The sequence below is a fragment of the Meriones unguiculatus genome, chromosome 6, assembly GCF_030254825.1.
Source record: "Meriones unguiculatus strain TT.TT164.6M chromosome 6, Bangor_MerUng_6.1, whole genome shotgun sequence".
Taxonomy (NCBI): domain Eukaryota; kingdom Metazoa; phylum Chordata; class Mammalia; order Rodentia; family Muridae; genus Meriones; species Meriones unguiculatus.
This window is the reverse complement of record NC_083354.1, coordinates 25,475,223-25,499,584: the sequence shown is the minus strand read 5'-3', so window position 1 is coordinate 25,499,584 and position 24,362 is coordinate 25,475,223. Positions and strand designations below refer to the sequence as shown.

The window sequence follows — 24,362 nt, the reverse complement described above, 5'->3', positions numbered from 1 at the left end:
GCTCATGTGCACTATAAATCCAGGAGGAAGATAAAGCACACAGTAAGCAGTTCTCAGATGGCCTCTGAAACATTTTCTGGTTCTCAGGAGACTATATTGAAAACATGATTGTGGAGCCAAAATCCCACCTCCAAGACCAAGTTCCATCCAATGAGTCAAGAAGCTCCTTCACTATTAGAGAACAAAGATGGAGCAATCACAGCATTTGTGCTACTTTTGCCTAAAGCAGAGTACTATTTAAAAAAAAAAAAAAAATCACAAAACATTTATTTCTAATCTTTTGGGGAAATCTTTATAATTCTCATCCTATTTACTGCCTGACTTTTACTGAGCTAGAGAAGTAGCTTTTTTAAATTTTCTGTCCCCAGTATCCACCTGTACCTCACTCCATCTTCACAGTAAACTCTCAGCATCTTTGGGCTGTAGAGGAGGCGAGCGCTCCTTGTTCACCCTGTGGAAGATCCATCACAGGCAGTCATCTGCTCTTACCCTCTGCTGTGAGAGGCCTTAGTCTGCCGGCTGGAAGCTGAGTGCTGGGACGGTCCACGTAAAGGAATCACTTTACCATGTCAAAGAGCGTGAGTGCTCTCTCTCTCTCTCTCTCTCTCTCATTTTTAGGCCACAGTTTCTAATAGACTCTCAGTTGGGTAAGAAATACTGATCTACAATAACTTGCTAGAAATATTCCTAGTAAACAGATATCATAGAGTTCACAGCACTATCTCTAAACCCAGCAGAGATCTCCATTACAGGTTATTTCTTTTAACGTTGTTGCTTTTTTTTTTTTTTTTTTTTTTGAGACAGGTCTTACCCAGGCTAGTAATCTTCCTAACTCTGCCTCCTGAGTGCTAGGATGATAGGAATGTGTCACTACATCTGACTTACAACAATAAAAGGAGGCCACAAGTATTATTACAGCACAGTAATAAGTTCAAACAGACACTACAATACCTGAATCTGTAGGAAAAGAATAATTTACCCAAATGACTCTAATTCAATTACATAAAGGGTGAAATGCTAACTTTCCAAAAAAAACTGAAGGCAAAAAAAAAGGGCCAATAGGAGACAGTTTCTGTGAGATGCTTCACAAGAATAGAAGCAAGGGGTCCACAAATGAAAAGAGACTAGATGTTTAATAATAACCAGACTATCTTTCATGATTTAGATAAGCATTCACAATGAGAAATAAAAAAAAAAGCACTTGATATAGTGGCTTAGCAATGTGAAGACAAGGGGATGAGAACGACTACTGCATTAAGATACAAAGACTGACTTAACAAATGACCAAAACAACATAAAAGGCTTTAGGTAGTTTTTGTCCATGAAGATCTGAAGGTAAGTTTTAATTTAAAATTGCTAAGAAAGGTCAGTGTGATGTCTTACAATTTTAATCCTAACACTCTGTGAGATCCCAGATCTCTGTGAATTTGAGACTAGCCTAGTCTATATAGCATATTGAAGGCCAGCCAGGGCTATATAGTAAAAACAAACAAAAAAGTAAATTAAAAAAAAAAAGGGTAGGGATACAATAGTCTTCTATTTAAAAAAAGTGTGTGTGTGTCTGTGTGTTTCTAAGAACATGTGTGTGTAGGTGACTGGGGAGGCCAGAAGAAGGTATCAGATCCCCTGGAGCTGGAGTGAGGTTGGATGTGGGTGCTGCTAACAAATTCTGATCCTCTGTAAGAGCAAGTGTTCTTAATCAAGCCATCTCTCCAATCCCAGCTAAACCATTTTTAACCATCAATGGTTCCCTTGAGATTTCTAAATTAGCTGCTGTGTTGGTTAATCTTATGTCGACTTGAACAAACTGGCGTCATCTACAAGGAAGGAACCTGAACTGATAAATTGCTTCTACAAGACCAGGCTGTAGGCAAGCCCACAGGGCATTTTCTTAATTAGTGGTTGACTAATTGGATCCAATTCATGGTGGGTGGTGCCACTACTGGGCTGGTGATCTTGACTACTATAAGAAAGCAGGCTGAAGCAAGTGGCAGAGGTAGGTAGATCTCTGAGTCTGAGGCCAGCCTGGTCTACAAAGCAAATTCCAAAACAGCCAAGGCTATGTAAAGAGACCCTGTCTCAAAAAATAAATCAAAGCAACAAAAACAAAAGGAAGTCAGGCAAGTGATAAGGGGCAAGCCAGTGATCAGTGTTTCTCCAAGGCTTCTGCACCAACTCCTGCCTCCAGGTTCCCAATCAGCCCTGAGTTCCCATCTTGGTTTCCCTTAAGGGACTGTGACTCAGGATAGGTAGGCCAAATAAACCCTTTCCTTCCGGAGTAGTTTTGGGTCATGATGTTTCCTAAGAGCAACAGTGACCCTAAGATAGCTAGTATCTAAGAAAGATAATCTTCCTTCAAAAGTTAAGTCATATCTGTTGCATATGAATATAAAATAGTGAGCATACTCACTAGATCTTAGTGTGAACGATGCTTTTCAAGCTTTATTTTGGTCTTGGAGTCTAGAGGTCATACACAGAACAGAGGAAGGCAGTGGACTTCCAGTCAGTGGGTGTGCAATGGATGGAGGATATGAAGAAGGAGGAGACAATGGCAGCCCCAGTACAGCCACAAGTAAACATGACAAAAAGCAACATTTGAAGCAGGTGGAAAATAAAGAGCTGGGAGTGGTAGCTCACACTTGTAATTCCAGCACTGGGGAGACAGAGGCAGGAGGATTGCTGTAAGTTTCCGGCCATTTTGGGCTACTATGTGAGACTTTACCTCAAAAACAAACAATAACAATATCCATGGGGGAGCACTGAAAGATGGCTAAGCAGGTAAAGGTGCTTGCAGTCAAACCTGGAAATCCAAGTTCTATTCCCGGAACCTATATATTAGAAGAAAAGATGTGACTGCCTCAAGTTGTCCTCTAAACCCCACATGCACACATAGCAAGCAAACAAGCAAATAAATGAATGAATAAATAAGCAAGCAAGCAAACAGAAAAGACAAAAAAGGTGAAAAAATATGCAGAACATTACAGCCTCATGGAATTAATTATGAGGGCACTGCCTTTTGTCCTTTAATTTGTTCAGTCATTCTCACAGTCTGCTCCTGACAGAGGGTGAAGTACCAGTCCTGTGCAAGCATACCTTTGCCAGTGCCTTTTAGAACCAAGTCTCACTATTACAGAGGTGAGGTGAGAGGTATGTGCGTGGCTCCATGAAGCTGGGCTGGGGTGTAGGCTGTGCTCTTCTCAGGGCCACTGGTGCAAATGAAAACTGGTGCACTTTTAATTTGTATGTGATTGTTGTTATCAGGTTTACAGGGAAAACAGCTCACTGAGGAAATCAACTGTTTTGTTTCCTTTTATCTCTTATTCCATAGGGACATGTATACTCACTGAGTTAGAAAAGCAACAAAGTGGTTTATATAAGCAAAAAAAAAAAAAAAAAGAGGGGCTAGAGAACTAGCTTAGCGGCTAACAGCGCTGGCTTCTCTTGCAGAGGACCCAGGTTCAATTCCCAGCACCCACATGGCAGTTCACATATAACTGCAATTTCGGACCTTCTGACACCCTCACATGCGGGCAAAACACCAATGTACCTGGAATAAAAATAAATAAAACTTAACAAAGCTTGAGAAGGCGTGGCTGCAAGCCTAAGTTGGCATGCTTCGGCACATTTTCTGAGAACATCCACAAAACGTCTCACATGAGTTCTGAATTAGGCCCATTAAATTACAAATGAAAAAGGATGGGGGGATTAGAATATCTGGTGAGTATGTGCATGAACTGCAGACTGCAAAGCTAACTAACTACCAGAGATCCTCCTGAGCCTCCTCCTAAGTGCTGGGTTAAAGCTCATGCCACCACACCACCCAAAAGTTAATACTTGGCAAGTGTCGTTAAAGACACCATCAGTTGCAGCTTCCCAGTCACCGGAGGACAGGCACTACGGAGAAGACCCAAATGGCGCAACAAGCAGAGCCTCTCAGGATGCTTTCTCTTCCTAAGTAGCTCACCCAATGTCTTCAATTCATTTCTTGAACATTGAGGGGATTCTCTAAAAGTTAATTTCTAAGAAACATCATATTTTAAAATTTGAGTATATATTATAGTCAACACTGTACCTTAATTGGACCTGCACTGTGAAGTCACATTTGGTCCCAGAAATATCCCTAAAATAGAATAAAGAATAAAAATTATTTTTAAATATATACACAAAGAAATGTCATTACATTCCTGAATACCAAAAATGTCAACAGTGTTGTGTCCCTGCCCGTGTGTGTGTGTGTGTGTGTGTGTGTGTGTGTGTGTGTAAGAGAGAGAGATGCTGGAGGCGAACCCATTTCCTACATTGGTCTTGGGCTTACACCACACTGCAGGTCAGACTGAAGGTGACTTACATGGAGCTGCTGATCTGCTGCACCTGTTGTGGTGTCAAGGCAAATGCAAAACAGGTTTCCCGAAAGCGCTGGCTGTTGTCTGATGCTGGAGAAGAAAAGAGTTACATTTTAATAACCCTGAAATTCATCAGTACAGAAGATAATAGTCAGAACCACATCATTAATTAACTAGAGACCAGACAATGAAAGCACTGAGAATTAACAAATAAGCTAGATGTGACATGTCAAACAGAAAGGTACAGAGAGGCTTAATTCCAGAAATAGCACATTAGAATTCAAATTCAGAAAACATAGCAAAGACTAATGAAAAGTTATCTAATTATACGCACATTTCTATAACGGCATATCAACACTAATTTCATTTAAACTGTAATTACATAAATTAATTTAAATATACATAGTTTCTGAGCTAAGAAACAAAGTACCTGCTTTGAGATTTCCACAGGTGAAACTGCATTTGATTTTTAAAGTAAATGAAAACTTTCGTTGTCTTCTGTTTATACTAGGCTTGTTTGTTTTGAGGTAGGATCTTGCCATGATGCTATGTTGCCAAAATCAGCCTCAAACACAATTCTCCTGTGCCTAGATCCCGAACATGGTGACTACAGGTGACTACATGGTGACTACTGCCACACCTGGACACCATACACATTTTATACAGTATCATACGCAGCTTCTCTTCTTCTTGGATGAGTTCACTTCTCAAAGAAGGAACAAGGTATAAGAGAAACACAAGAACAAAACCCAAAAAGGATGGAGGAGAAAAGGAAGCCAGCCAGCAAGCAGGTAAGCATGTGTCATTTAGAAAAAGGGATTCCCCAACTATGCTGAGATCAAAACAGGTGCAGCCAGGTGTGCGCACACCATGAACACACGCACACACGCACATGCACGCACACACACACACACACACTCAGGGGCTGGGTGCTAAGCACAAAATAACTATTTGTTGAATAGGTAAACTGTAAACATTAAGAAAGATCAGGCCTGGGGATGTGGCTCCACTGGTAGGCTGACTGCCTAGCAAATTCCTGTGCCACATAACATGGGTGTAGTGGCACACAGCAGTAATCTCAGTACTCAGAAGCCGAAGGCTCAGAAGGTCAAGGTTATTCTCAGCTACATAGTGAGTTTAAGGTCAGCCTGGGCTATATGAGGTTCTGTCTTTCAGGGGAAAAAAACTGAACTGCACTTTTCCAAGATAATTTTCTACAACAAAAGAATCACTAAGAGTTGCTACCATGGAATTCCTGGCTGTGGGCTGTCTAAGACTGCAGAAGCTAACTGGTAGCTCATTTCAATCTCTTGCTTAAGCAGGTTTGTTCTACTTGCAAGCAGCATGTAAACCACCCCAACTGCAGCATGCCTCATCGAAAAATCTGCACAACCACTGACGGAAAAGAGCACAGGTCTAAAATTACATTCTGTGCAGGAGCAGCATCTTTTAAAGGCTAGATTTGCATTTCTGCTTCATGTGGGGGAGAGGCTTTTTTTAAAAAGAATCTATCACCAAGGAACGGTTGCTAACCAGAAGTTACCACAATTGTGAAGTGACGACCTGGCAATGACCAAAAACCAAAACCAAGGAGCAACATGCAGGAAAGCAAACACTATCCTCAGTCAGCAACCTAAACTGACATACAGGATCATCAGAGGATCCTGTACAGAGATTCCCCCCCCCCCCCCAGCAGGCCTGGCCTAGCTAATTTAAATCTTTGGCTCCATTCTAAAACAGTGCTAAAATAATCTCCCTCGAACAAAAATTCTTATTATTCACTAGGCAAAAATTTAGACACGTTTTCAAATATCTGACTACGGTAAAGTTTCAGATGGCAACAGATTTAGAAAGACAAGATGATGGTTTAAACAACATGGCTGCTTCTTAATGATTTAAAATCTGCAATGCTAGAGACTCCACCCACCGGTGCCATAAGCACTGGCCTCATCTCGCTATCCAGAGCAGCCATGTTTCAAGTATCAGAAACATGGATGCCTTTACCCTCTCCACCAGAATTTCTCTTGACACACCCTAGACTGTGACACTCAAAAGGCCACCATAATCGAAGACACATTCAAAGAATTTATTATTTGTTTAGAATATGGGCAGTCCATGCACACTGGCCCAACTCCGTGCAAATGACATTGCCCTTCAGTCAATGAAGTAAAGTAGCCTTCTAAGTTCCATCGTCTTTCCTCCCCCTGCCTCCATCCCAGAGTGCACATGGAGAAACAGACCTTTGTTGTTACCCATTGCCATCTGTGACATCTATGACAACTCTGTGACATACTTCAGAAGGACCGTGATAACAGCACCACTATTACTGTGACATCTAGTGTCGTCAGCCCTGAGCAACGTGAAGGAAAGCTACACGCCCCTTGCAGATGCTGAAGCTGGCGAGCACTAGGCTGTATGTGACAGATGGACACATCTGCCCCTTCCCAGTCAGTCAACTCAGAGCTGTCTGATTTCACGGTTAAAAAGTATGTTCATGGACTGCACAGATGGTTCAATGGATGCGGCATTGCAGGACTTGGTGTGGATTCCCAGCACCCATGTAAAAAGGCAGGCATGTTGCTATGTCATTGGCCCACACCTGTAATCCCTGGGCTGAGACAGACAGAATGACCCCTGGGGCTTGATGACCAGCCTGTGCAGCTGAACAGGAGAGCTTCAGGCTCAGTAAGAAACTCCATCTCAACAAACCAAGGTTGACGGCAAATCTCTCTCCTCCCTGGACCCCTAACCCCAATGATTTCATGAATAATAATATAAGAGTATTAAGTAGTTGTGATATGCAACAGCCCACAAGAGTTTATAATTGCCCTTATTCTGGTCAGCAAGGCAGCTGCTGCCAATTTAATGTGTGGTACTCAGTAACTACTTAGTAGTTTAGTTTACATTTAAATTTTTTCTATGCTTGTTTTTGTTAATTTAAGTTATTTAATTGTCTAATCTTATTCCATGACTATTTTTAAGTCTACATAAAGGTTCCATATGTAAAAATATTAAAACCCTTAGAAATTTGTTACAAATATTTCTTAGAGTCTGGTAAACAACCCCCTCCCCCGCATTTTAGCTGCATTAAACCTGCAATTTTGGATGGTATGAAAGTTAACTCTGGCCCGAGAGATGGCTCAGCAATTCTAAGTGAGCAAGTCCAATGACATCACTGGGTCCCCAGAACCAATGCAAAAGCCAGATGTGGTGCATGTCTGTAGTCCCAGCACTCCTGTAGTGAAATTGAAGGTGGAGCCAGGACAATCTCCCAGAAACTCAAAGGCAGCTAGCTTGAAAAACATGCAGAGGTAAACAAGAGAGATCCTGCCTCAAACAAAGTAGAAAGCAAGGACTCATATCAGAGACTGTCTGCTCACATTCAGGAGCAAAACAACACATGTGTGCTCTCATACATGAATATGTATATACACATATCATACACAAAAATATATTAATCAACAAATGTCTGAAGTTACATTTTCATGTAGCTTACTTTATTAACCATTTGTAAATTTCTATACTAATTAAGACCAGTACATAAAATTCTTTCATTGTTTCTATATAATTTTATACATTTGAAACTTAGTTGCTTATTGCTTACAGTTATTTGTTAAATAAGTTGTACTTTCAAGCCAGGCATGGTGGTGCAAAGCTTTAATCCCAGCACTTGGGAGGCAGACGGGCAGATATCCTTGAGTTCAGTTCAGAGTGAGTTCTAGCACAGCCATGACTATGCAGAAAAAAGCCCGCCTCAAAACAAAACAAAACAAAACAAAAAAAGTACTTTTTTACAAGTTGTATCCTAATAGAAGGACCCTATATTAGGTCTTTACATCCAAGTTACTCTGTTTTGTTGTTGTTGATGGCTTTGTCTTTTTCTTTCTTTTTTTTTTTTTATAGCTATTTTTCCACTGATCACTTTCGGGGAGGGAAAGCAGACTCATTCTACATGCACACTTGTGATCCTCCTCCGTCAGCTTCTCCAGGGCGGGGGTTTCTGAAACGTCCGTGCTCAGCTTCCACTGATCTTTTACTGTGGTTTGAAAATACTAAAATACTACTTTTAGTCCCTATACCTTATTTTGCTTTAGCACCTCACCATTAGGTTTCTCATATTTATTCTTCTCTTTCTTTTTGTTCAGAACAAGGCTCTAACACACAGTCATCTAGACAGATTTCCAATTATTAGGATATTTTGGGGCTGTGTTGTGTGTGTACATGTGGAAGCAGAACAAGATGTCAGATGTCTTCCTCCATTTGCTTTTCTCCCCTTGTACCATGGTCTCTCATGGAACATGAAGGTCACCAATTTAGCTTGGCCGGTTGGTCAGAGAAGTCCCGGGATCCATCTGTCCCCACGTCCATTCATGACAGCAGGTCCTCACCTGCCTTTCTTCTGTAAACAGTGGGAATTCAAACTCAGTCCTCATGCTTACAGGGCAAGTGCTCTTTCTCACACAGCCATCCTGAGTCCTTCCTTTTACTAGCACTAATTTTTAAAAGACAGTCCAGCTATAAAGGCCAGGCTGGCCTTGAACTCACAGAGATCTTTCTGTCTCTACCTTCTGAGTGTTGGTTACTCTTATGACCTTTAAAGCTAAATGATATTTCAAGTAGAATTATAATAAACCTATAGCCTTGAGAGTGTGTCTCTTCCCATCTCTAATCTTTCTGTCCTGGAATATTATACCTGTACCCACTGATTCATAATGTCAAGGCTTTATTTCCACCATATAGCTATACAGTGTTCATAAATATCCTTTTTATACAGATTATCTATTCACAAGAGATGTCTCAATAGCATACATGTAACAGAGTATAAGCAAAATCTAATGAAGGCAATTACTACATATTGCTACGGGCGTGAGCCTCAACATAGTAGAGGCTAGAGACATGCCTCTGCGGTTGAGAGCACTTGCTGTTCTTGCAGAGGACACGTGTTCAATTCCTACATGGTGGCTCACAACCATTCATAACCCCTGTTCCAGGGGAGCCAATGTCTTCTTCTGACATCAGGCACAAATACAGTGCATGTACATACATGTAGGCATCAGGCACAAATACGGTGCATGTACATACATGTAGGCATCAGGCACAAATACGGTGCATGTACATACATGTAGGCAAAACACACATATAAAATAAAACTAAAAAAATAAAAATATCATTCAAGTATATAAGTAAAGAAAACTTAATCTACTGCCTTTGATGTAAGAGAAGGAATAAGAATATACAGAGAGCACTCAGGAGGCAGAGGGAGGCAGATCTCGGTGAGTTTGAGGCCAGCCTGGTCTACACAAAGAAACACATAGAACAACAACAACAAATATCCAAAGTGTACTGAGAGTGATGGCACACGCCTTTGGTACCCACACAGGAGACACAGGCAAGAGTTCAGTAAGCTGTGTGCCAGTAGGAACGTACAGCGAGGCTCCTTCACATAAAGAAAAAGTAAAATATAAGGAGCTGAGGATTCCTCAAGTTTAAGGCCAGCCTGGTTTACAAAGCAAGTTCCAGGTCAGTCAGAGCTACAATGTGGCATCTTATCTCAGAAAACAAACTGTGTATATATACACACTCATATCTATACATACACAGCTATATAAAAACTGAGTTTTTAGAGAAGAATGACAAGAAAAATAAACTTTAATTTAAAACGGTTACCTACGGCCATTAAGATGGCTTAGTGGGTAAAGGTTTGTTAGGCAAGCCTAGTTACCCAAGTTCAATCTCCTGAACCTGTGTAAGGGTGGAAGGAAATTAACAAACCCAAAAGTTGTTTCCTGACCTCCATACACACATTATGGCACACACACAACCAAATTATAAATAATTACAGATTTTTTTAATTAAAAAATTACAGGTTACCTATCACTGGCAGAGTATAGGGAATAAGGAGAAAAGTGAGAATTTGAAGAGAATCTTTTACTATAGTTCTATAGTTAACTTGACCTTACTTTATTCAAGATGCGCATTACACAACAGTAAAGAAAGTTTTGTGGGTTTTTTGTTTTTGTTTTTTTGTTTTGTTTTTGCCCACTGAGACACTATTCCAGCTCTCACTGTGTTTTCCTCCAAATCAGGCTGCCTCTGTATCCCTTAGGTGAGTTATATGCTTCATCACACCAAGCTTTTTGACATCACTGCCAAGGAATCAAAACCAGGTCTCCATCCTTCACAGCAAGCATTTTACTGGATGAGCCACGTCTCAAGCCCTAATCAATTACTATTTTACAGCTATACAGGAGTAGAAAGATCCAGTGTGCTACTCCACAGTTGGTAGATTATCCTGTGCATTTTTAAAAGCTGGGATAAAGGATTTTTAATGTTTTCATTATGAAGAAGCCAGTAAGTGAGGAAACATACATGCTTAACTGATTTAAACATTACACAACATAGAGAGAAGTTAAACCTGTATTATTTTCTTATGTCTTCTTGTTCATTTAAAAAAGTAGAATCATGGGGCTGAAGAGATAGCTCAGGGGTTAAGAGCACAGCTGCTCTCCCAAAGAATGTGGTGAATACGATTCCCAGCACCCACATGTAGTCTGACAGCAGTCTGTAGCTCCAATTCCAGAGAATCCAGTGCCCTCTTTTGGCCTCCGGGAGCACTGCAAACACATGGTGCACAGACATAAGACCCATACACATAAACTAAAAATGAAGGGCTCTTTCGAGAAGTGGAGGGGGGAATGCTGGAAAGACTGCTCAGTGATTACCAACACTGGCTGCCTTCCAGAGGATCTGGGTTCAATTCCGAGCACACACACACGTGACTCACACCCATCTGTGATACTCTCTACTGGCTTCCGTGAATACCAGGCATGCATATAATCCACAGACATACATGTAGGCAAAACACCCAGATGCACAGAACAAAAATAAATGAATCCATTTTTTTAGAAAAGAAATAAATCGTTAGACAATTTAGTTGTCATGCAAACATTATAAAAGGTACTTCATATTCCAGAGACTTCTGACACTAGATGTAATGTGGCTAGAGAAGCATTGTGTATTTATCCCTAACCAAAACATCCTTATTCAGCACATAACTCAATAAACTTTTATTTAACAAAATTTGGCTTGCACTCTATTTTTTCTTCTTCTTTTTTTTTTGGTAAAAGGTGGACACTGGACAACATTGTTTTCTTCAACTAAGCACAGTGCTAGTGAAGTTGTATCCAATCTACTTTATTAATCAACTCACTGAAGATATAAATATCCAAAGTTCGTTTTATGAATAAGACTTTCACAAATATTACAGAACATAAATGGGTACTACTCATGCAAGTTTGAGTTACTAAGCAAACTGGTTCCTACAGTCTATAGCTGTCTGTATATTATTTAATATTTGGAGGACATTGCTCAGAGTATTTTAGGGAAGAATATTTTCCATAAAAGGCACTTTTTAGTTTCAACCACTCTGTATTTCTTAGTTACTAACTTTAAAGTAAGTTGTCTAGACTAGATACATGATACACATATTTGCTGAAACACAGGGAGAAGAGGAGGAGATTAAATATCAGCTTAAACCTTATAAAGAAACCTCAAGAGCAGTTCAGATTTCTCACTGGTTTTAGGGAATTTGAGGACTATGCAAAATTTTCTGTGTGCTAAAAATTTGAGATTTAGCCAGGACGGTGGCACACACCTTTAATCCTAGCACTTGGGAGGCAGAAGCAGGCAGATCTCTGAATTTGAGGCCAGCCTGATCTACAAAGTGAGTTCTAGGACAGGGCTATATACTGAGAAACCTGTCTCAATAAACAAAACAAAACAAAATCTCTGCAATTTAAAAATGTAAAAGTTTCTGGGCTTTCCTCCCAGAAATGAAAATACAGGGATCAGAGAGCCAGCTCAGCAGTAAAGAACACTTAGTGCCTTCGCAGGGGATACAGTTCAGTTCCCAGCACCCACACTGTGCCTCACAACCACCTCTAACTCCAGTTCCAGGGATGCAACACTCTCTTCTAACACTCTCTTTAAGGCAGCAGGCATATGCACACACACACACACACTCAGGCAGAGGGAAAGGAAGGAAAGGAAGGAAAGAAAGGATAGAAAGGGAAGGAAGAAAGGAAGGAAGGGAGGAAGGGAAGAAGGGAAGGAGGGGAGGGGAGGGGAAGAGAGGGGAGGGGAGGGGAGAGGAGGGGAGGAAGGAAGGAAGAACATAAAACCCTAAATCTTTGGGTTTCTGTAGTGGGCAGTGACTTTTACATTACAATAATAATAATAATAATAATAATAATAATAATAATAACAACAACCACAACCACCAATTTATTCCTCTTTGAAGACTGTTGTTGATATGGCCTTCAAATTAATCTGCTAGTAATTAGTTTTCTAAAAGCAACCAAAATTACAAAGTTAAAGGACAGGATTGTAAGACAGATTTGAAAGGCATTTTCATCTGCTTTCCAAGCAGCAGTGTGAGCCTGCTAGGACTGCATCTCACTAGAGTACAGGTAAACCCTACATCACCCATGTAGCACCACACCAGCAGTCTCCATCAGGATGCCACTGTCACCATGCCTCTGTCTAGCTTACAAATCATTCTTCTAGGCCCCAAACCTCTTGGGGGTGAATTTCTCTGGCTGTTCTACTGTAGTGTTCAAGGCAGTTTTGCCTGAGTGCCAGAATCAGTGAGGTGGGTGGGGATTGCCTATCTGGTGATGGAGCCTCAGAATTCCTGACAAAGAAGTAACCTATCACATGTCCACTACAGCCAAAAAAACAAAACAGCACGTTTTAGAAGAAAAAAAAATAAAAAAAGGTGGGAAGAGCAATAAACAACTAAAAAGACAAAAAGAAAACAAATATCAAGAAAGTACAGAGGAAGCAACCATATTGGGCCAGGTGTGGTAACAATGTCTTTAATCCCAGCACTTAGGAGTTAGAGGCAGGCGATCTCTGTGAGTTCTAGGCCAGCTTGGTCTACAGAGTTCCAGGACAGCCAAAGCTGCACAGAGAAACCCTGTCTCAAAGAAAAAAACAAAACAACAACAAAACAAAAACATAAACCAAACCCAAAACCATGTATCAATAGCATAAGATAACCCAATTAAAGGATTAATGTTTTGAGACTAGCAGATATTATCAGACACTTTTTTAAAAACTGCAATTATAACCTATGCATAAGAAACTAATTTCAAACATAAAAAAATTAAAAGGTTAAACTGAGTGGAGTGCCACATGCCTAAAAGCCTGGTCCTCAGCAGGAAGAAGCAGGAGGAGTACGAGTTCAAGGCCATTCTGGGTTATGTAGTTAGCATCCTGGCTCGAAAAGCCAAAAACCAATGAATTAAGAAAGACCCACTTCTTTAAAAAGGAAAATTTTGTCAGGCCATAGGCAAAAGACAGACATAATGGAATATAAACTTCACAGACTGAGCTCAGTATAATAGCAAAAAATACTATGAAAAAGTCACTCTACCAATGGACAGCTGTACCCAGCAACAAGGAACAAAAGCAGTTCCTGAAGAGATTCTGATTTCCAGACTTAGCATGCTATATAATACTCAACATGTTCAGTTCTAAACAAAAACTAAAAGGGGATTCACATCCATGGAAGCAAACTGAGAGCCCAGAAATAAACCCAAGAATCTATGATCAAGGTTTCTAACAACATGCCAAGACTGCTCAAGAATGGGCGTCAGCTGGACATTCACCGACAACAAAATGGAGCTGCGTCTTCATTTGCATTATCTATAAAATTAATTGAGGATAAGTGGAAAACTGGGCCAGGTGTGGTGGCGCACACCTATAATCCCAAAGCTTGGAGAGGCAGAAGCAGGAGGATCTCTGTGAGTTCAGGGCCGCCTAGTCTACAAAGTGAGTCCAGGACAGCCAAGGCTACACAGAAAAACCCTGTCTCAAAACAAAACAACAACACAACAATAACCCCCAAAAAACCCAAAGTGGAAAACTACCTAAATTTAAAGTCTCATGACTTTGAACTTGACAATAGCTCTTAAACATGACACAAAAACTTAGGCAAAAGAAAAATAAAGTGGCCAGGCATGGTGGCCCAGTACTCAGGAGGCAGAGGCAGGGGGACCTCTGTGGCCAGCCTGGTCTACAAACTAGTCCAGGTCAGCCAGGGCTCTTGTAACACAGAGAAACCCTGTCTCAAAAAACAAAACAAAAACAAAAAAAAGTGTGAAATTCTATTTTAAAAAATTAACTTCATATTTCCAACAAAGAACTTTATCAAAGGAATAAAAAGGCAACCCAGGGAATAAGTAAGACTTGTGTAAACACAAACAGGGTAGGTGCTGACATCAGCACAACAGCCTCCACTACTGAGTGCAGAGTCAAGGCCAGTCTAGACTCCACAACAGGACTGCCACACAAAAAACCAATTCAACAAGACAACGAGCTTCTGCAAAAAGACAACCAATTTAAAGGACTAGCAAGCTGGCTCAGTCATTGATGTCCTTGTCACCTGAGGGTGAGGATTGATTTAGGAAAATCAAGGTAGATGGTGCTCCCAAGAAAACAACTCCTGAGACTGACCTCTGCTTCCTACCCCCATCCCAGAGAGAGAAAAAGAGGGAGAAAGGGAGAGAGAATAAAAAAAACAATCCAAAGTAAAAATGAACAACAAAAAAACTAGAACTGACATTTCTGCAAGTAATATATAGAAAAGCCCAATAAACACACAAAAATATGTTCAGATGTTATAATTCATTGAGGAAATGCCAATCAAAATCTCAATGTGGTATCCTTTAACCTATTAGGACAGCTAAAACAAAACAAAACCAGTCCCTCCTAAAGAAACAACAACCCTTCCCAACAATAGCCAAAACCAAAAACAAAGTACCACCACAAATTATCCAGTTTAGTAAGAAGATGGAGAAACTAGAATTTGTGTACATTGCTGGTGGGAATGAAAATTATTACTGCCGTGCAGCCACTTGGAATATAGTTTGGTGACACAGAACTGCTATACAGACTAGTAATTCTACTTCTGGGTGTGCAGTGTACAAAAGAATCAAGAGTAGGGACCAAAAGCATACTTGTATACACAGCAATGTTCATAAAAGCTTTTTTACAAGTGAAAGGTGAAATAACTTGTCAACAGAAAAATGGACAAAATGTGATATGGATATTACTTTGCATAAAATGCAATGGAGTTCATGCTACAATGTGAACAAAATCTGAAATCATGCCCAGGGAAATAAACTGGACACAAAAAGACAGTATGATCCTACTTGTTTGTTTTCTCATTTATTTATTTTATTCACTTTACATCTTTGTAGCCCCTTCCCTCCTCCCTTCCCAGTCCCACTTTTTGTCTCTCCTTTCTCCCCATGTTCCTCAGAAAAGGGGAGCTCCCTTTCCTATCCACCTCAGCTCATCAAGTTGCATCAGGACCGAATGTGTCCTCTTCCCCTATGGCCTGTCAAGGCAGTCCTATCAGGGGAAAGTGATCTAAAACTTGCAGGCAAATAGACGGAACTAGGAAAAATCATCCTGAGTGAGGTAACCCAGACCCAGAAAGCTGCACATGGTAGGTACTCATTTATAAGTAGAGTTTAGCCATACAGTACAAGATAAGCATACTTTGTACGAGGCAAAGACCCAAAGACGTTAAGTACAGAGGATGCATACATCACACTCAGAAGGGGAGACAGAGTAGATCGAGGTAATGGCTGAAGAGAGGGAACAAGGTAGAAGAAGAGGCACAGAGAGTTAAGAGGGTGGAGATCAAACCTCAGAAGAACAAGGGCACGAGGACAGAAGGCATATAGAAAAAAGAGAAACTGAGGGTGAGGACATCTCTGTGACAAGCTGGAGACCTAAGTCAGGGAAGGTTCCCAGGAGGATATGAGGGAGATTCCAGCAGACCCCTAGTAGCAGAGGACAGAGACGGAAGAGAACATCTTCTAACTAAACTAGTCTTCTAGTAAAGGGCGGGGAATACCAAATCTTCTAACTAAACTAGTCTTCTAGTAAAGGGCGGGGAATACCAACCCACTAACAAAAACTTAAATCCAAAATTTACTCTGCCTACAAGACGTGCACGGGTAAAGATAGATCAGATAAAGAAGAGATTGAGGGAATGCCCAACTGATGCCTGGCCCAACCAAAGACCCACCCTTACTGGAGACTGCCAATCCCTGACACTATGAACAACACTACTGCTAGCTAAGCTTGCAGCCAGGAGCCTGTCAGAGTTGTCCTCTGAGAGGCGATCTCCACGTAGGAGGCGCATAAACAAGGCGATTCTTGGAGACACAGAGTAGGCTAGGATTACTTAGGCCCAGCCAGGGAGAAGAGAATGAAAGGAACCACTTCCTCCCCAGTCAGTCAAAATTACTGCTGGCAAGATCTACTGTGCTCCACATTTGCCATCACCATCAAGCTGAACTTAAGTACTTCATGTAGAAATAGCAAAATAAAAGTCAGCATTTGAGAGTCAGGAGGACCAATAATAAACTGGAATTCATAAAAATCAAAAATTTAAGCTCTTGGAAATAATCTATTAAGAGAATAAAAAGAGAAGTCACAGCATGGGAGAAAATATTTTACAAATCCATTGAAAGACTTTTAACCAGAATACACAACAAAGGTCACTAACAAACAAACAAACAACTATATAAAATAGTCATTGAGCAAAAATATCTGAAGACTTTTCAGCAAAGGACACAAATAGCTAAAAATCCCATTATAAGATACTCAACAGTCTTAGCTGAGAAAATGCAAACCAAAATCATTGACCCAGTACTACAATTAAATTAAGATAACAATAGTAGCTGGGATCTAAATGGCTCAGTGAGTAAAGGCACTTGCGTTCAAAGCCAACAACCTGGGCCCGTGACAAGCATGTATGAAAATATCATAACAGAAACCCGTTATTTAACTTTTATTTATTTCTATATTTAACAATTCATTCATGCATAAATGTAACACAGCCGATAACAGTGTAACAGCAGAAGCCAGACTATAATAGGTTTAAGTAAAGAATGGTTTAGTAAAGTCATTGATTTCAATACACAAATAGAAGATCTTGGTTTTCCTAAATGCAATAGCAAATTACATTAAAGTCTCAGGTTTGAAGCTAAATCATCAGTGTTTTTAGTAACTGTCATTAGTTCTGAAGGTTCTTCAGTTCTAAATGCACAATAGTTTGACACTTTGCCAAGACAGGAATTTAAATACTGGTTATTTGGGGTACAGGATAAGTGCCCCTTAGTGCAACTTGTTCTAGGCTCTCAAGTGTAAACAGAAGTCATGCAAATTCCCAAAGCATCTTCTGTGACATTGTGGGTAAAAGCCATTCTGATGGTGTGCATCAGTAAGGGCTGATGATGTTTGCCAGGACACTTAGGGAAGGTGACTTTTCCACACGCTTCCTTTGTAAGTATAAGCTGCCAAAGTCCCATCTCTAGGAAAGACAAACACAACCTAGATAGACAGAATACACAGAGAGGAGTTTTAGAAAGTTCACCCTTTAAAGTTTTTGCAAATTATCCCACAAAGAGATGAACAAAACAAACTAACAACAACAAAATTAAACCCACACACTGTGTACACAAACTCAGAACATGCAACGCCAAATCCTAGGCACACAACAAGACTGTGAGGCCTGATACAGGACACAGAGCTCAGCTAATGGCTGCACTTTCGTTATTCTGCCTTATTGCAACGGAAAGCTAAAAATAGTCATCTTTCAGTTACAGAATACTTCTTACTGTCTTGGGGGAAGTGAAACTAAAGCACCTATCTCTAAATGTCACTGACTGGCTAATTTAAAATCTTTAAACATAATAATTTTCATTTAACTGGTTATTTTATGTGTATGAGGGTTTTGCCTGCATGTATGTCTGTGCACCATATGCATGCCTGTGGAGGTCAGAAGAGGGCATCAGGTCCTTGGAACTGGAGCTCCAGATGGTTGTGCACCACCATGTGGGTGCTGGGAGCCTAACCCAGGCCCTCTGTAAGAGCAGCCTGTGTGTGTAATGGCTGAGCCATCTCCAACCTTCGTGGAATTATATGGCTCTGTTCTCATGTCATTAAATATTATTTTATAGAAAATCCCCGTTTTAAAGAAAATGGTACTAGGAATGTGACCCACTTGGGGGAGTGCTTGCCTCTTGTGTATAGAGTCCTCAGTTCAATCCTAGTACCGCATAAAGCAAGCATGGTTTTACTCACTCTTAATTCCAGCACTTGGGAGGTAAAGGCAAGAGGAGCAAAAGTTCAGCGTCTTCTACTATGTCATGAGTTTATTAAGGCCAGCCTGGGCTACCTGAGAACTTCTCAAAAAAGGACAGAAAGCAGTTGGTCAGCAGTACAAATCTGATAGTGGATCAGTATATATCTTCTATTAGAGGAAACATACATTCATGCCATCTTCCACTGCTGTTTGTAAGACAGTCTTGTTTAGCTCTGGCCAACCTAGAACATGCAGACCATGACCATTCTGTGGTGGAAGTTTTGGTGTCTTTAAAAACTCGGTTATGTTATGTCAACAGGTTTCTGTTTTCATCCCGGGTGTGGGAATATGGAGCTGCTTTTAGTTATCTGCCACAGACAGCTGTCTCGTGAGGAATGTGGTCTTTGCCAGCTTCAGTCAGTTTAACTCTGAGGACTCTGAGAGGGGATAGATAGCAGGGCACATAGAGATGGGGTCTCATGTGGCCCAGGCTGACCTCAAATTTGCTATGTAGCTGAGGATGACCTTGAACTAATATTGCATCCTATTTCCATGCTGGCTTCTAGGTTCATTGCTTTTCTGTGGCTTGTATTAACAACATAAATAACTTAAAGAGAGAAAATTAATACTCAAATGTAGTTGGTTTCCTTTTTCTGTTTTCTTCAAATTTTTCATTTATTTTTGCTTGGTTCTTAGGTACCTGGTTCAACTTCATAGCCAGCTGTGAGAGAGTCCTTGAGTCAGATAAAAATCTTTCATATGTATAGCTGCCTCGGCATCTGTAGCATCTATTCAGTGCATCCGCTCAAAGGCCAGATGCTAACTCTCAGGGCTAAGCTGAGAAACAACATCAAGAGTAAATAAACAGAACAGGCAGATTGTGCTATGGAGGAAAACGGTGAAAAGTGTGAGCTAACGGAGGGGGCTGACATGAACCTGCAGTCAGGATATGAGTGGGTGAAACTGATGCCTTTTGTACAGCACCGGTCCAGCAGCAGCACCCCATGCAGCCACAGCCTGTTCTATTAGTGAGTTCTGTGGAAAATGGGAAAGTAAGAAACTCTGTTCATGCCCCCAAGAACTGAGCTGATTTTATTATCACATACTTACACAACATTTCACAGTGTCAGCAGTAGGATACTAAGACTTTAGAGAGAATATACACAGAAACACATTAGTTTTATATAAGGCATACAGAATTATAGAAGTGATCATATTCAACATGAAGTTTAAAATAAAAATATGACTCTGATGTTTGCTTTGATCTTTCAATGCATAAATATATTTGCTTCAATTTATTTTAGATGTTTTGGGCCTTTTCACACACACACACACACCCCGAGACAGGGTTTCTTTGTGTAGCCTTGGCTGTCCCAGAACTAGGCACTGTAGACTAGCCTAGCCTCCAACTCACAGAGATCTGCTTGCCTCTGCCTCTTGAGAGCTGCTGCACACCCGCAATCTTAGCAATTGGGAAGCAAGGCAGGAAGACTGCCTCAAATATGAGGTCAGCCTGGGACCACAAAGTGAGTTTCAGACTAGTCAGGTTACAAAGAAAGGACCTGTACCAAACAAAACAAAACATCGCCCCTTTTTAACTGGAAAACTAGACGAAGAGAAGGGCTTAGGATTGCAAGTCAGTAGTACAGCTCCTTTGCACAAGGACCCAGTACCTCAGAGTGCAATGTTGCCTTTTATACTTATTTTTTCATTCATTCATTCATTCATTCATTCATTCATTTTTTGTGGTATTAAGCACTGAGGACTTCAAGCTTGCTAAGACAGTGTTCCATCACTGAGCAATATGAACAATCCTATTTTATTTTATTTTATTTTATTTTATTTTATTTTATTTTATTTTATTTTATTATTTTTACTTTGAGATGAGGCCTTGCTCAGGCTAGCCAGAACTTGCATTCTTCCAATCTCAGCCTCCTGAATGTCTGGTATTAATTATAGGTGTGTGCCATTCCAGGCTTTAGGCTTCTTGTTGTTCTTTCTCTGTGTTTCTCTTTCTCTCTCCCCCATTAATTTTTTGGGTTTTGTTGTTGTTTTGTTTTGTTTTTTGTTTTTGTTTTTGTTTATATGTTTGTTTTTTGAGACAGGATTTCTCTATGTAGCTTTGGCTGTCCTGGGCTCACTCTGTACACCAGGCTGGCCTTGAACTCACAGAGATCCGATACCTCTAACCTCTCCCAGTGCTGGGAATAAAGGTGTGTGCCACCATGCCCAACTACTATTGTTTTCTTTAAACCTGTTTCTCTAGTTAAGAACACCAACTTTTTGCCATCACCTTTCCCTTGTCATAATGTTGACTGTCACATCTTTAATCATGGAGGACTGTGAGCTGGACATCATCAGATATGTGTTAACAGGCATGGCTCAAAACTGTCTAACACAGGCCAGTGAAGCGGTACTCCCGAGTAATCCTAGCAACTTGAGTTTGGTCCCTGGAACTACATAAAGATGGCATGAGAAAACCAACTCCCACAGAGTTGTCCTTTAGGCTGCACATATGCACGGGCAAATGCACAAGCTAAAAAAGCTTTTAAAAAATTACATCTATTCTATACTTCCCTTCCTTCTTAAATGATAAATAAGGCCAAAGGGTAAGACACTAAACAAGGAATCTAAATTCATGAGCCGAAGCCAGGCATGGTGGTGCACACTTTTAATCCCAGCACCAGGGAAGGCAGAGGCATGCAGATCTCTGTGAGTTCAAGGCCAGCCTGGTTTACAAAGAGAGTCCAGGACAGCTAGGGCACACAGAGAAACCCTGTCTTAAAAAACCAAAGGGGGGAAAAAAGAAAAAGAAAAATTCATGAGATGACATAGTGGTTTGAAGACTGAATACTAAATATAAATATGAGACATTTAGGGGCTGGAGAGATGGCTTAGGGGTTAAGAGCACTGGCTGCAATTCCAAAAGTCCTGAGTTCAATTCCAAGCAACCACATGGTGGCTTATAACCATCTATAATGAGATCTGGTGCCCTCTTCTGCCCTGGTGGCTCACAAGCAGACAGAATATTATATAAACAATAAATAAATAAGTCTTAAAAAGAAAATGAGACGTCTAACATTTGCCTATCACTGATTTTATATTCAGAACAGGTGAACTAGATTCTGGATTGGGTAAATAGTGGTTTATAAATCTAAAATCTGTATCTTAGGAAACAATCTTTCAATGTACTTTGCTTCGATGAGGACTAAGAGAACACACTAAAGCAGGCGGTATGAATTAAACCCACGCCCACTGTGGTGGTCTGAATAGGTGCGGGGCCCCCATACACTCATGCTTTGAATAGCTGGCCTACAGGGAGTGGTTCTATTCGGAGGTATGGCTTTATTGGAGAAAGTGTGTTAATGTGTAGGCAGACTATGTAGGTAGAACTGAAGCCTCACACAGTGTCGCCCCAGCCATCAGCCAGCTTCACCTGTCCTCACAGCAAGAGCAGTCTTCCCTCATGTTGGCGAGGAGCTTAATTTGTTGCATCTACTTAAATATGGAACACAATGGCAACTGATGGATAGTCCTACAAATTTCCAGCAGCTGGACCAACACATGGACTTTGACTCACTATACTCCGTGGATCATTTTTTTTTTTCTATTTTATAGATAACAGGAGGAAACCCAGAGACATTCTTAGCATTAACAAGGGGGTCTATCTGCAGGACTGGGGAGAATGCCCAGTAAGAAAATAAGGATGCTATGCTTAGGAGGGGGAAGCTGAAAGCAGGAGATGCCCAAGAAAGTCAAGCAGATGCCCAGGAAATGTCCCCCTGAAATTTGGCCTGGGCCAGTTTTGCACCCAGGTAAAAGAATATTTTCTTCCTGTTTCTTTTCTTTTTTTCCCCCCCACCTTTCTCAAACCACAAAACCCTCTGTGGAAAAAAATCTAGAGGGTTTCAAAGCAAAGATTATTTTACTCAAGGGCACAAAGATGGTATTTAGCCATCTTTCTGACTTCAGATGTGGATGAATATTAGCAGTTTTGTCTCTCGTGCATACTATATATGTAAATACAATCATAATAAATATGATTTCTCCCCTCATTTTCTCCATACATACATGTGTATGTAATAAAAGTACGTGAAAGGGAAAGAGCCATCTCCGTCAGCAGAGTCCACACCTACAGTTTCATTTTAACATCACAAACCCTTTCACCATGACAGTCAGTTCAAGTGAGGACTTTGACTGAAAAGAAATCTACTGGCCAGACATGGTGGCACACACCTTTGATCCCAGCGCTCAGGAGGCAGAGGCAGCAGGATCTGAGTTCGAGGTCAGCCTAGTCTACAAATTGAGTTCCAGGACAGACAGAGCTACACAGAGAAACCCAATCTCAAACAACAACAACAACAACAAATCAATCAATCAATCAATCAATCAATCAATTAATCTACTGTTCAGGAACCAAAAGTGAAGGTTTACCTTCTGATTCTACAGAGCAAGCCTGAGGATACAGAATAGTAAGAGCCTAACAAAGCATGGTCATCAGGATAGGACTTTCTTTGAATACTCTTAAAAGAAGAACTAAAGCAAAATCCTAAACCACAAGTAGAGGAAAAGCTAAGTGCTAGATGACCAACACGCCTGGCCACACAGCCACAGCCTCAGTTTGTATTCTAGAAGCATGGAGTTAAATAAAATGTCCTGTCAGAAATCCTTCTGCCTTCTATACCTATACCATAAGGTGAGAAATTACCCGAGAAGTAATCACATATAAATCTCAATAACCGCAATGATGTTTACAGTACTCCATTTCTAAACTGGCTAAGAAAAGTAGGGACAAATATACAAATATCAATATAACAATACCAGAGCATGTCGGCACAGGCCTGCAATGCCGGTAATGAGGCTAATAAGGAAGGATCACCAGCTTGAGGCTAAATGATGCTACCTGACAAAACTGTCTCAAAAACAAAACAAATAATAGTTTCAAAGTACTAGAAAAATGAAAGCAAAGCAGAGAAAGAATAATTCATGCCACAGAGATCAGGAGAAAAAAAAGCCCTAAATAACAAAAACATAACAAACAAAGACCAAATATAATAGAGTTAACATAAAAGTGAAATGTGTTTTAAAAGCAAACTTTCAAAGGCTACAGTGTTCTATTCATAATAAAGAAATGTGCTACTCTGTCCACTGGAACAGTTCCAGTAAAAAACACACAACAACAAGTGCTGGCGAGGATGTGGAAAATGTGAACAAACATACAGTTTTGGTGGGAATGTAAAATGATAAAGCTGCTTTGGAAGACAGTCTGGCAGTTCCTCAAAGGTCATTCAAAGTTAGCATATAAAGCAGAAATTCCACCCCTAGAAACATATATAATAGAATTGAAAATGCATATGTGCTAGATTGAATGAGAATGGCCTCCATAATATCATATATTTGAATGTTTGGTCCCCAGTTGGTGGAACTTTTTGGGAAGGACTGGGGAGGTGTGGCCTTGATGGAAGAGATATAGTACTGGGAGTGGGCTTTGAGGTTTTAAAAATTCACAGGATTCCCAGTTAGTGCTCTCTTTCTCTCTCACTCTCTCTCATAGCCATGCTCTCTGCCATGATGGACATGGATGTTAACCACTAACCTTTTTAAGCCCTAGCCCCTCTAGGTTGCCTGGGTCATGGTATCTCATCATAGTAATATAAAATTAACAAAGACAACACCCATGCCAAAACTTGTACATGAATATTCTTATTAGCTGAAATACAAGGGAAAACATACATACACTATAAGAAAAAGATGGAGTTCTAACATATACACACACACTTCTAGACAAGTTAAAAAATAAAAATAAAAATAGAAAAGCTAAACATGGCAGCACATGCCTATAATCCTAGGAA

The 24,362-nt window shown here is 40.5% G+C and overlaps 1 protein-coding gene across 2 annotated transcripts in view; it reads right to left on the bottom strand.

The window, feature by feature from the left end:
- Pias1 (protein inhibitor of activated STAT 1) overlaps positions 1-24,362 on the bottom strand; it is a 109,437-nt gene that overhangs the window by 41,472 nt on the left and 43,603 nt on the right. For both annotated transcript variants that reach the window (XM_021640470.2, XM_021640472.2), the window contains exons 3-4: positions 4,349-4,433; positions 4,073-4,120 (exon numbers count right to left, since the gene is read on the bottom strand). In XM_021640470.2, the coding sequence (XP_021496145.1) occupies positions 4,073-4,120; positions 4,349-4,433 (133 nt within the window). The remainder of the gene's footprint in view (positions 1-4,072; positions 4,121-4,348; positions 4,434-24,362) is intronic.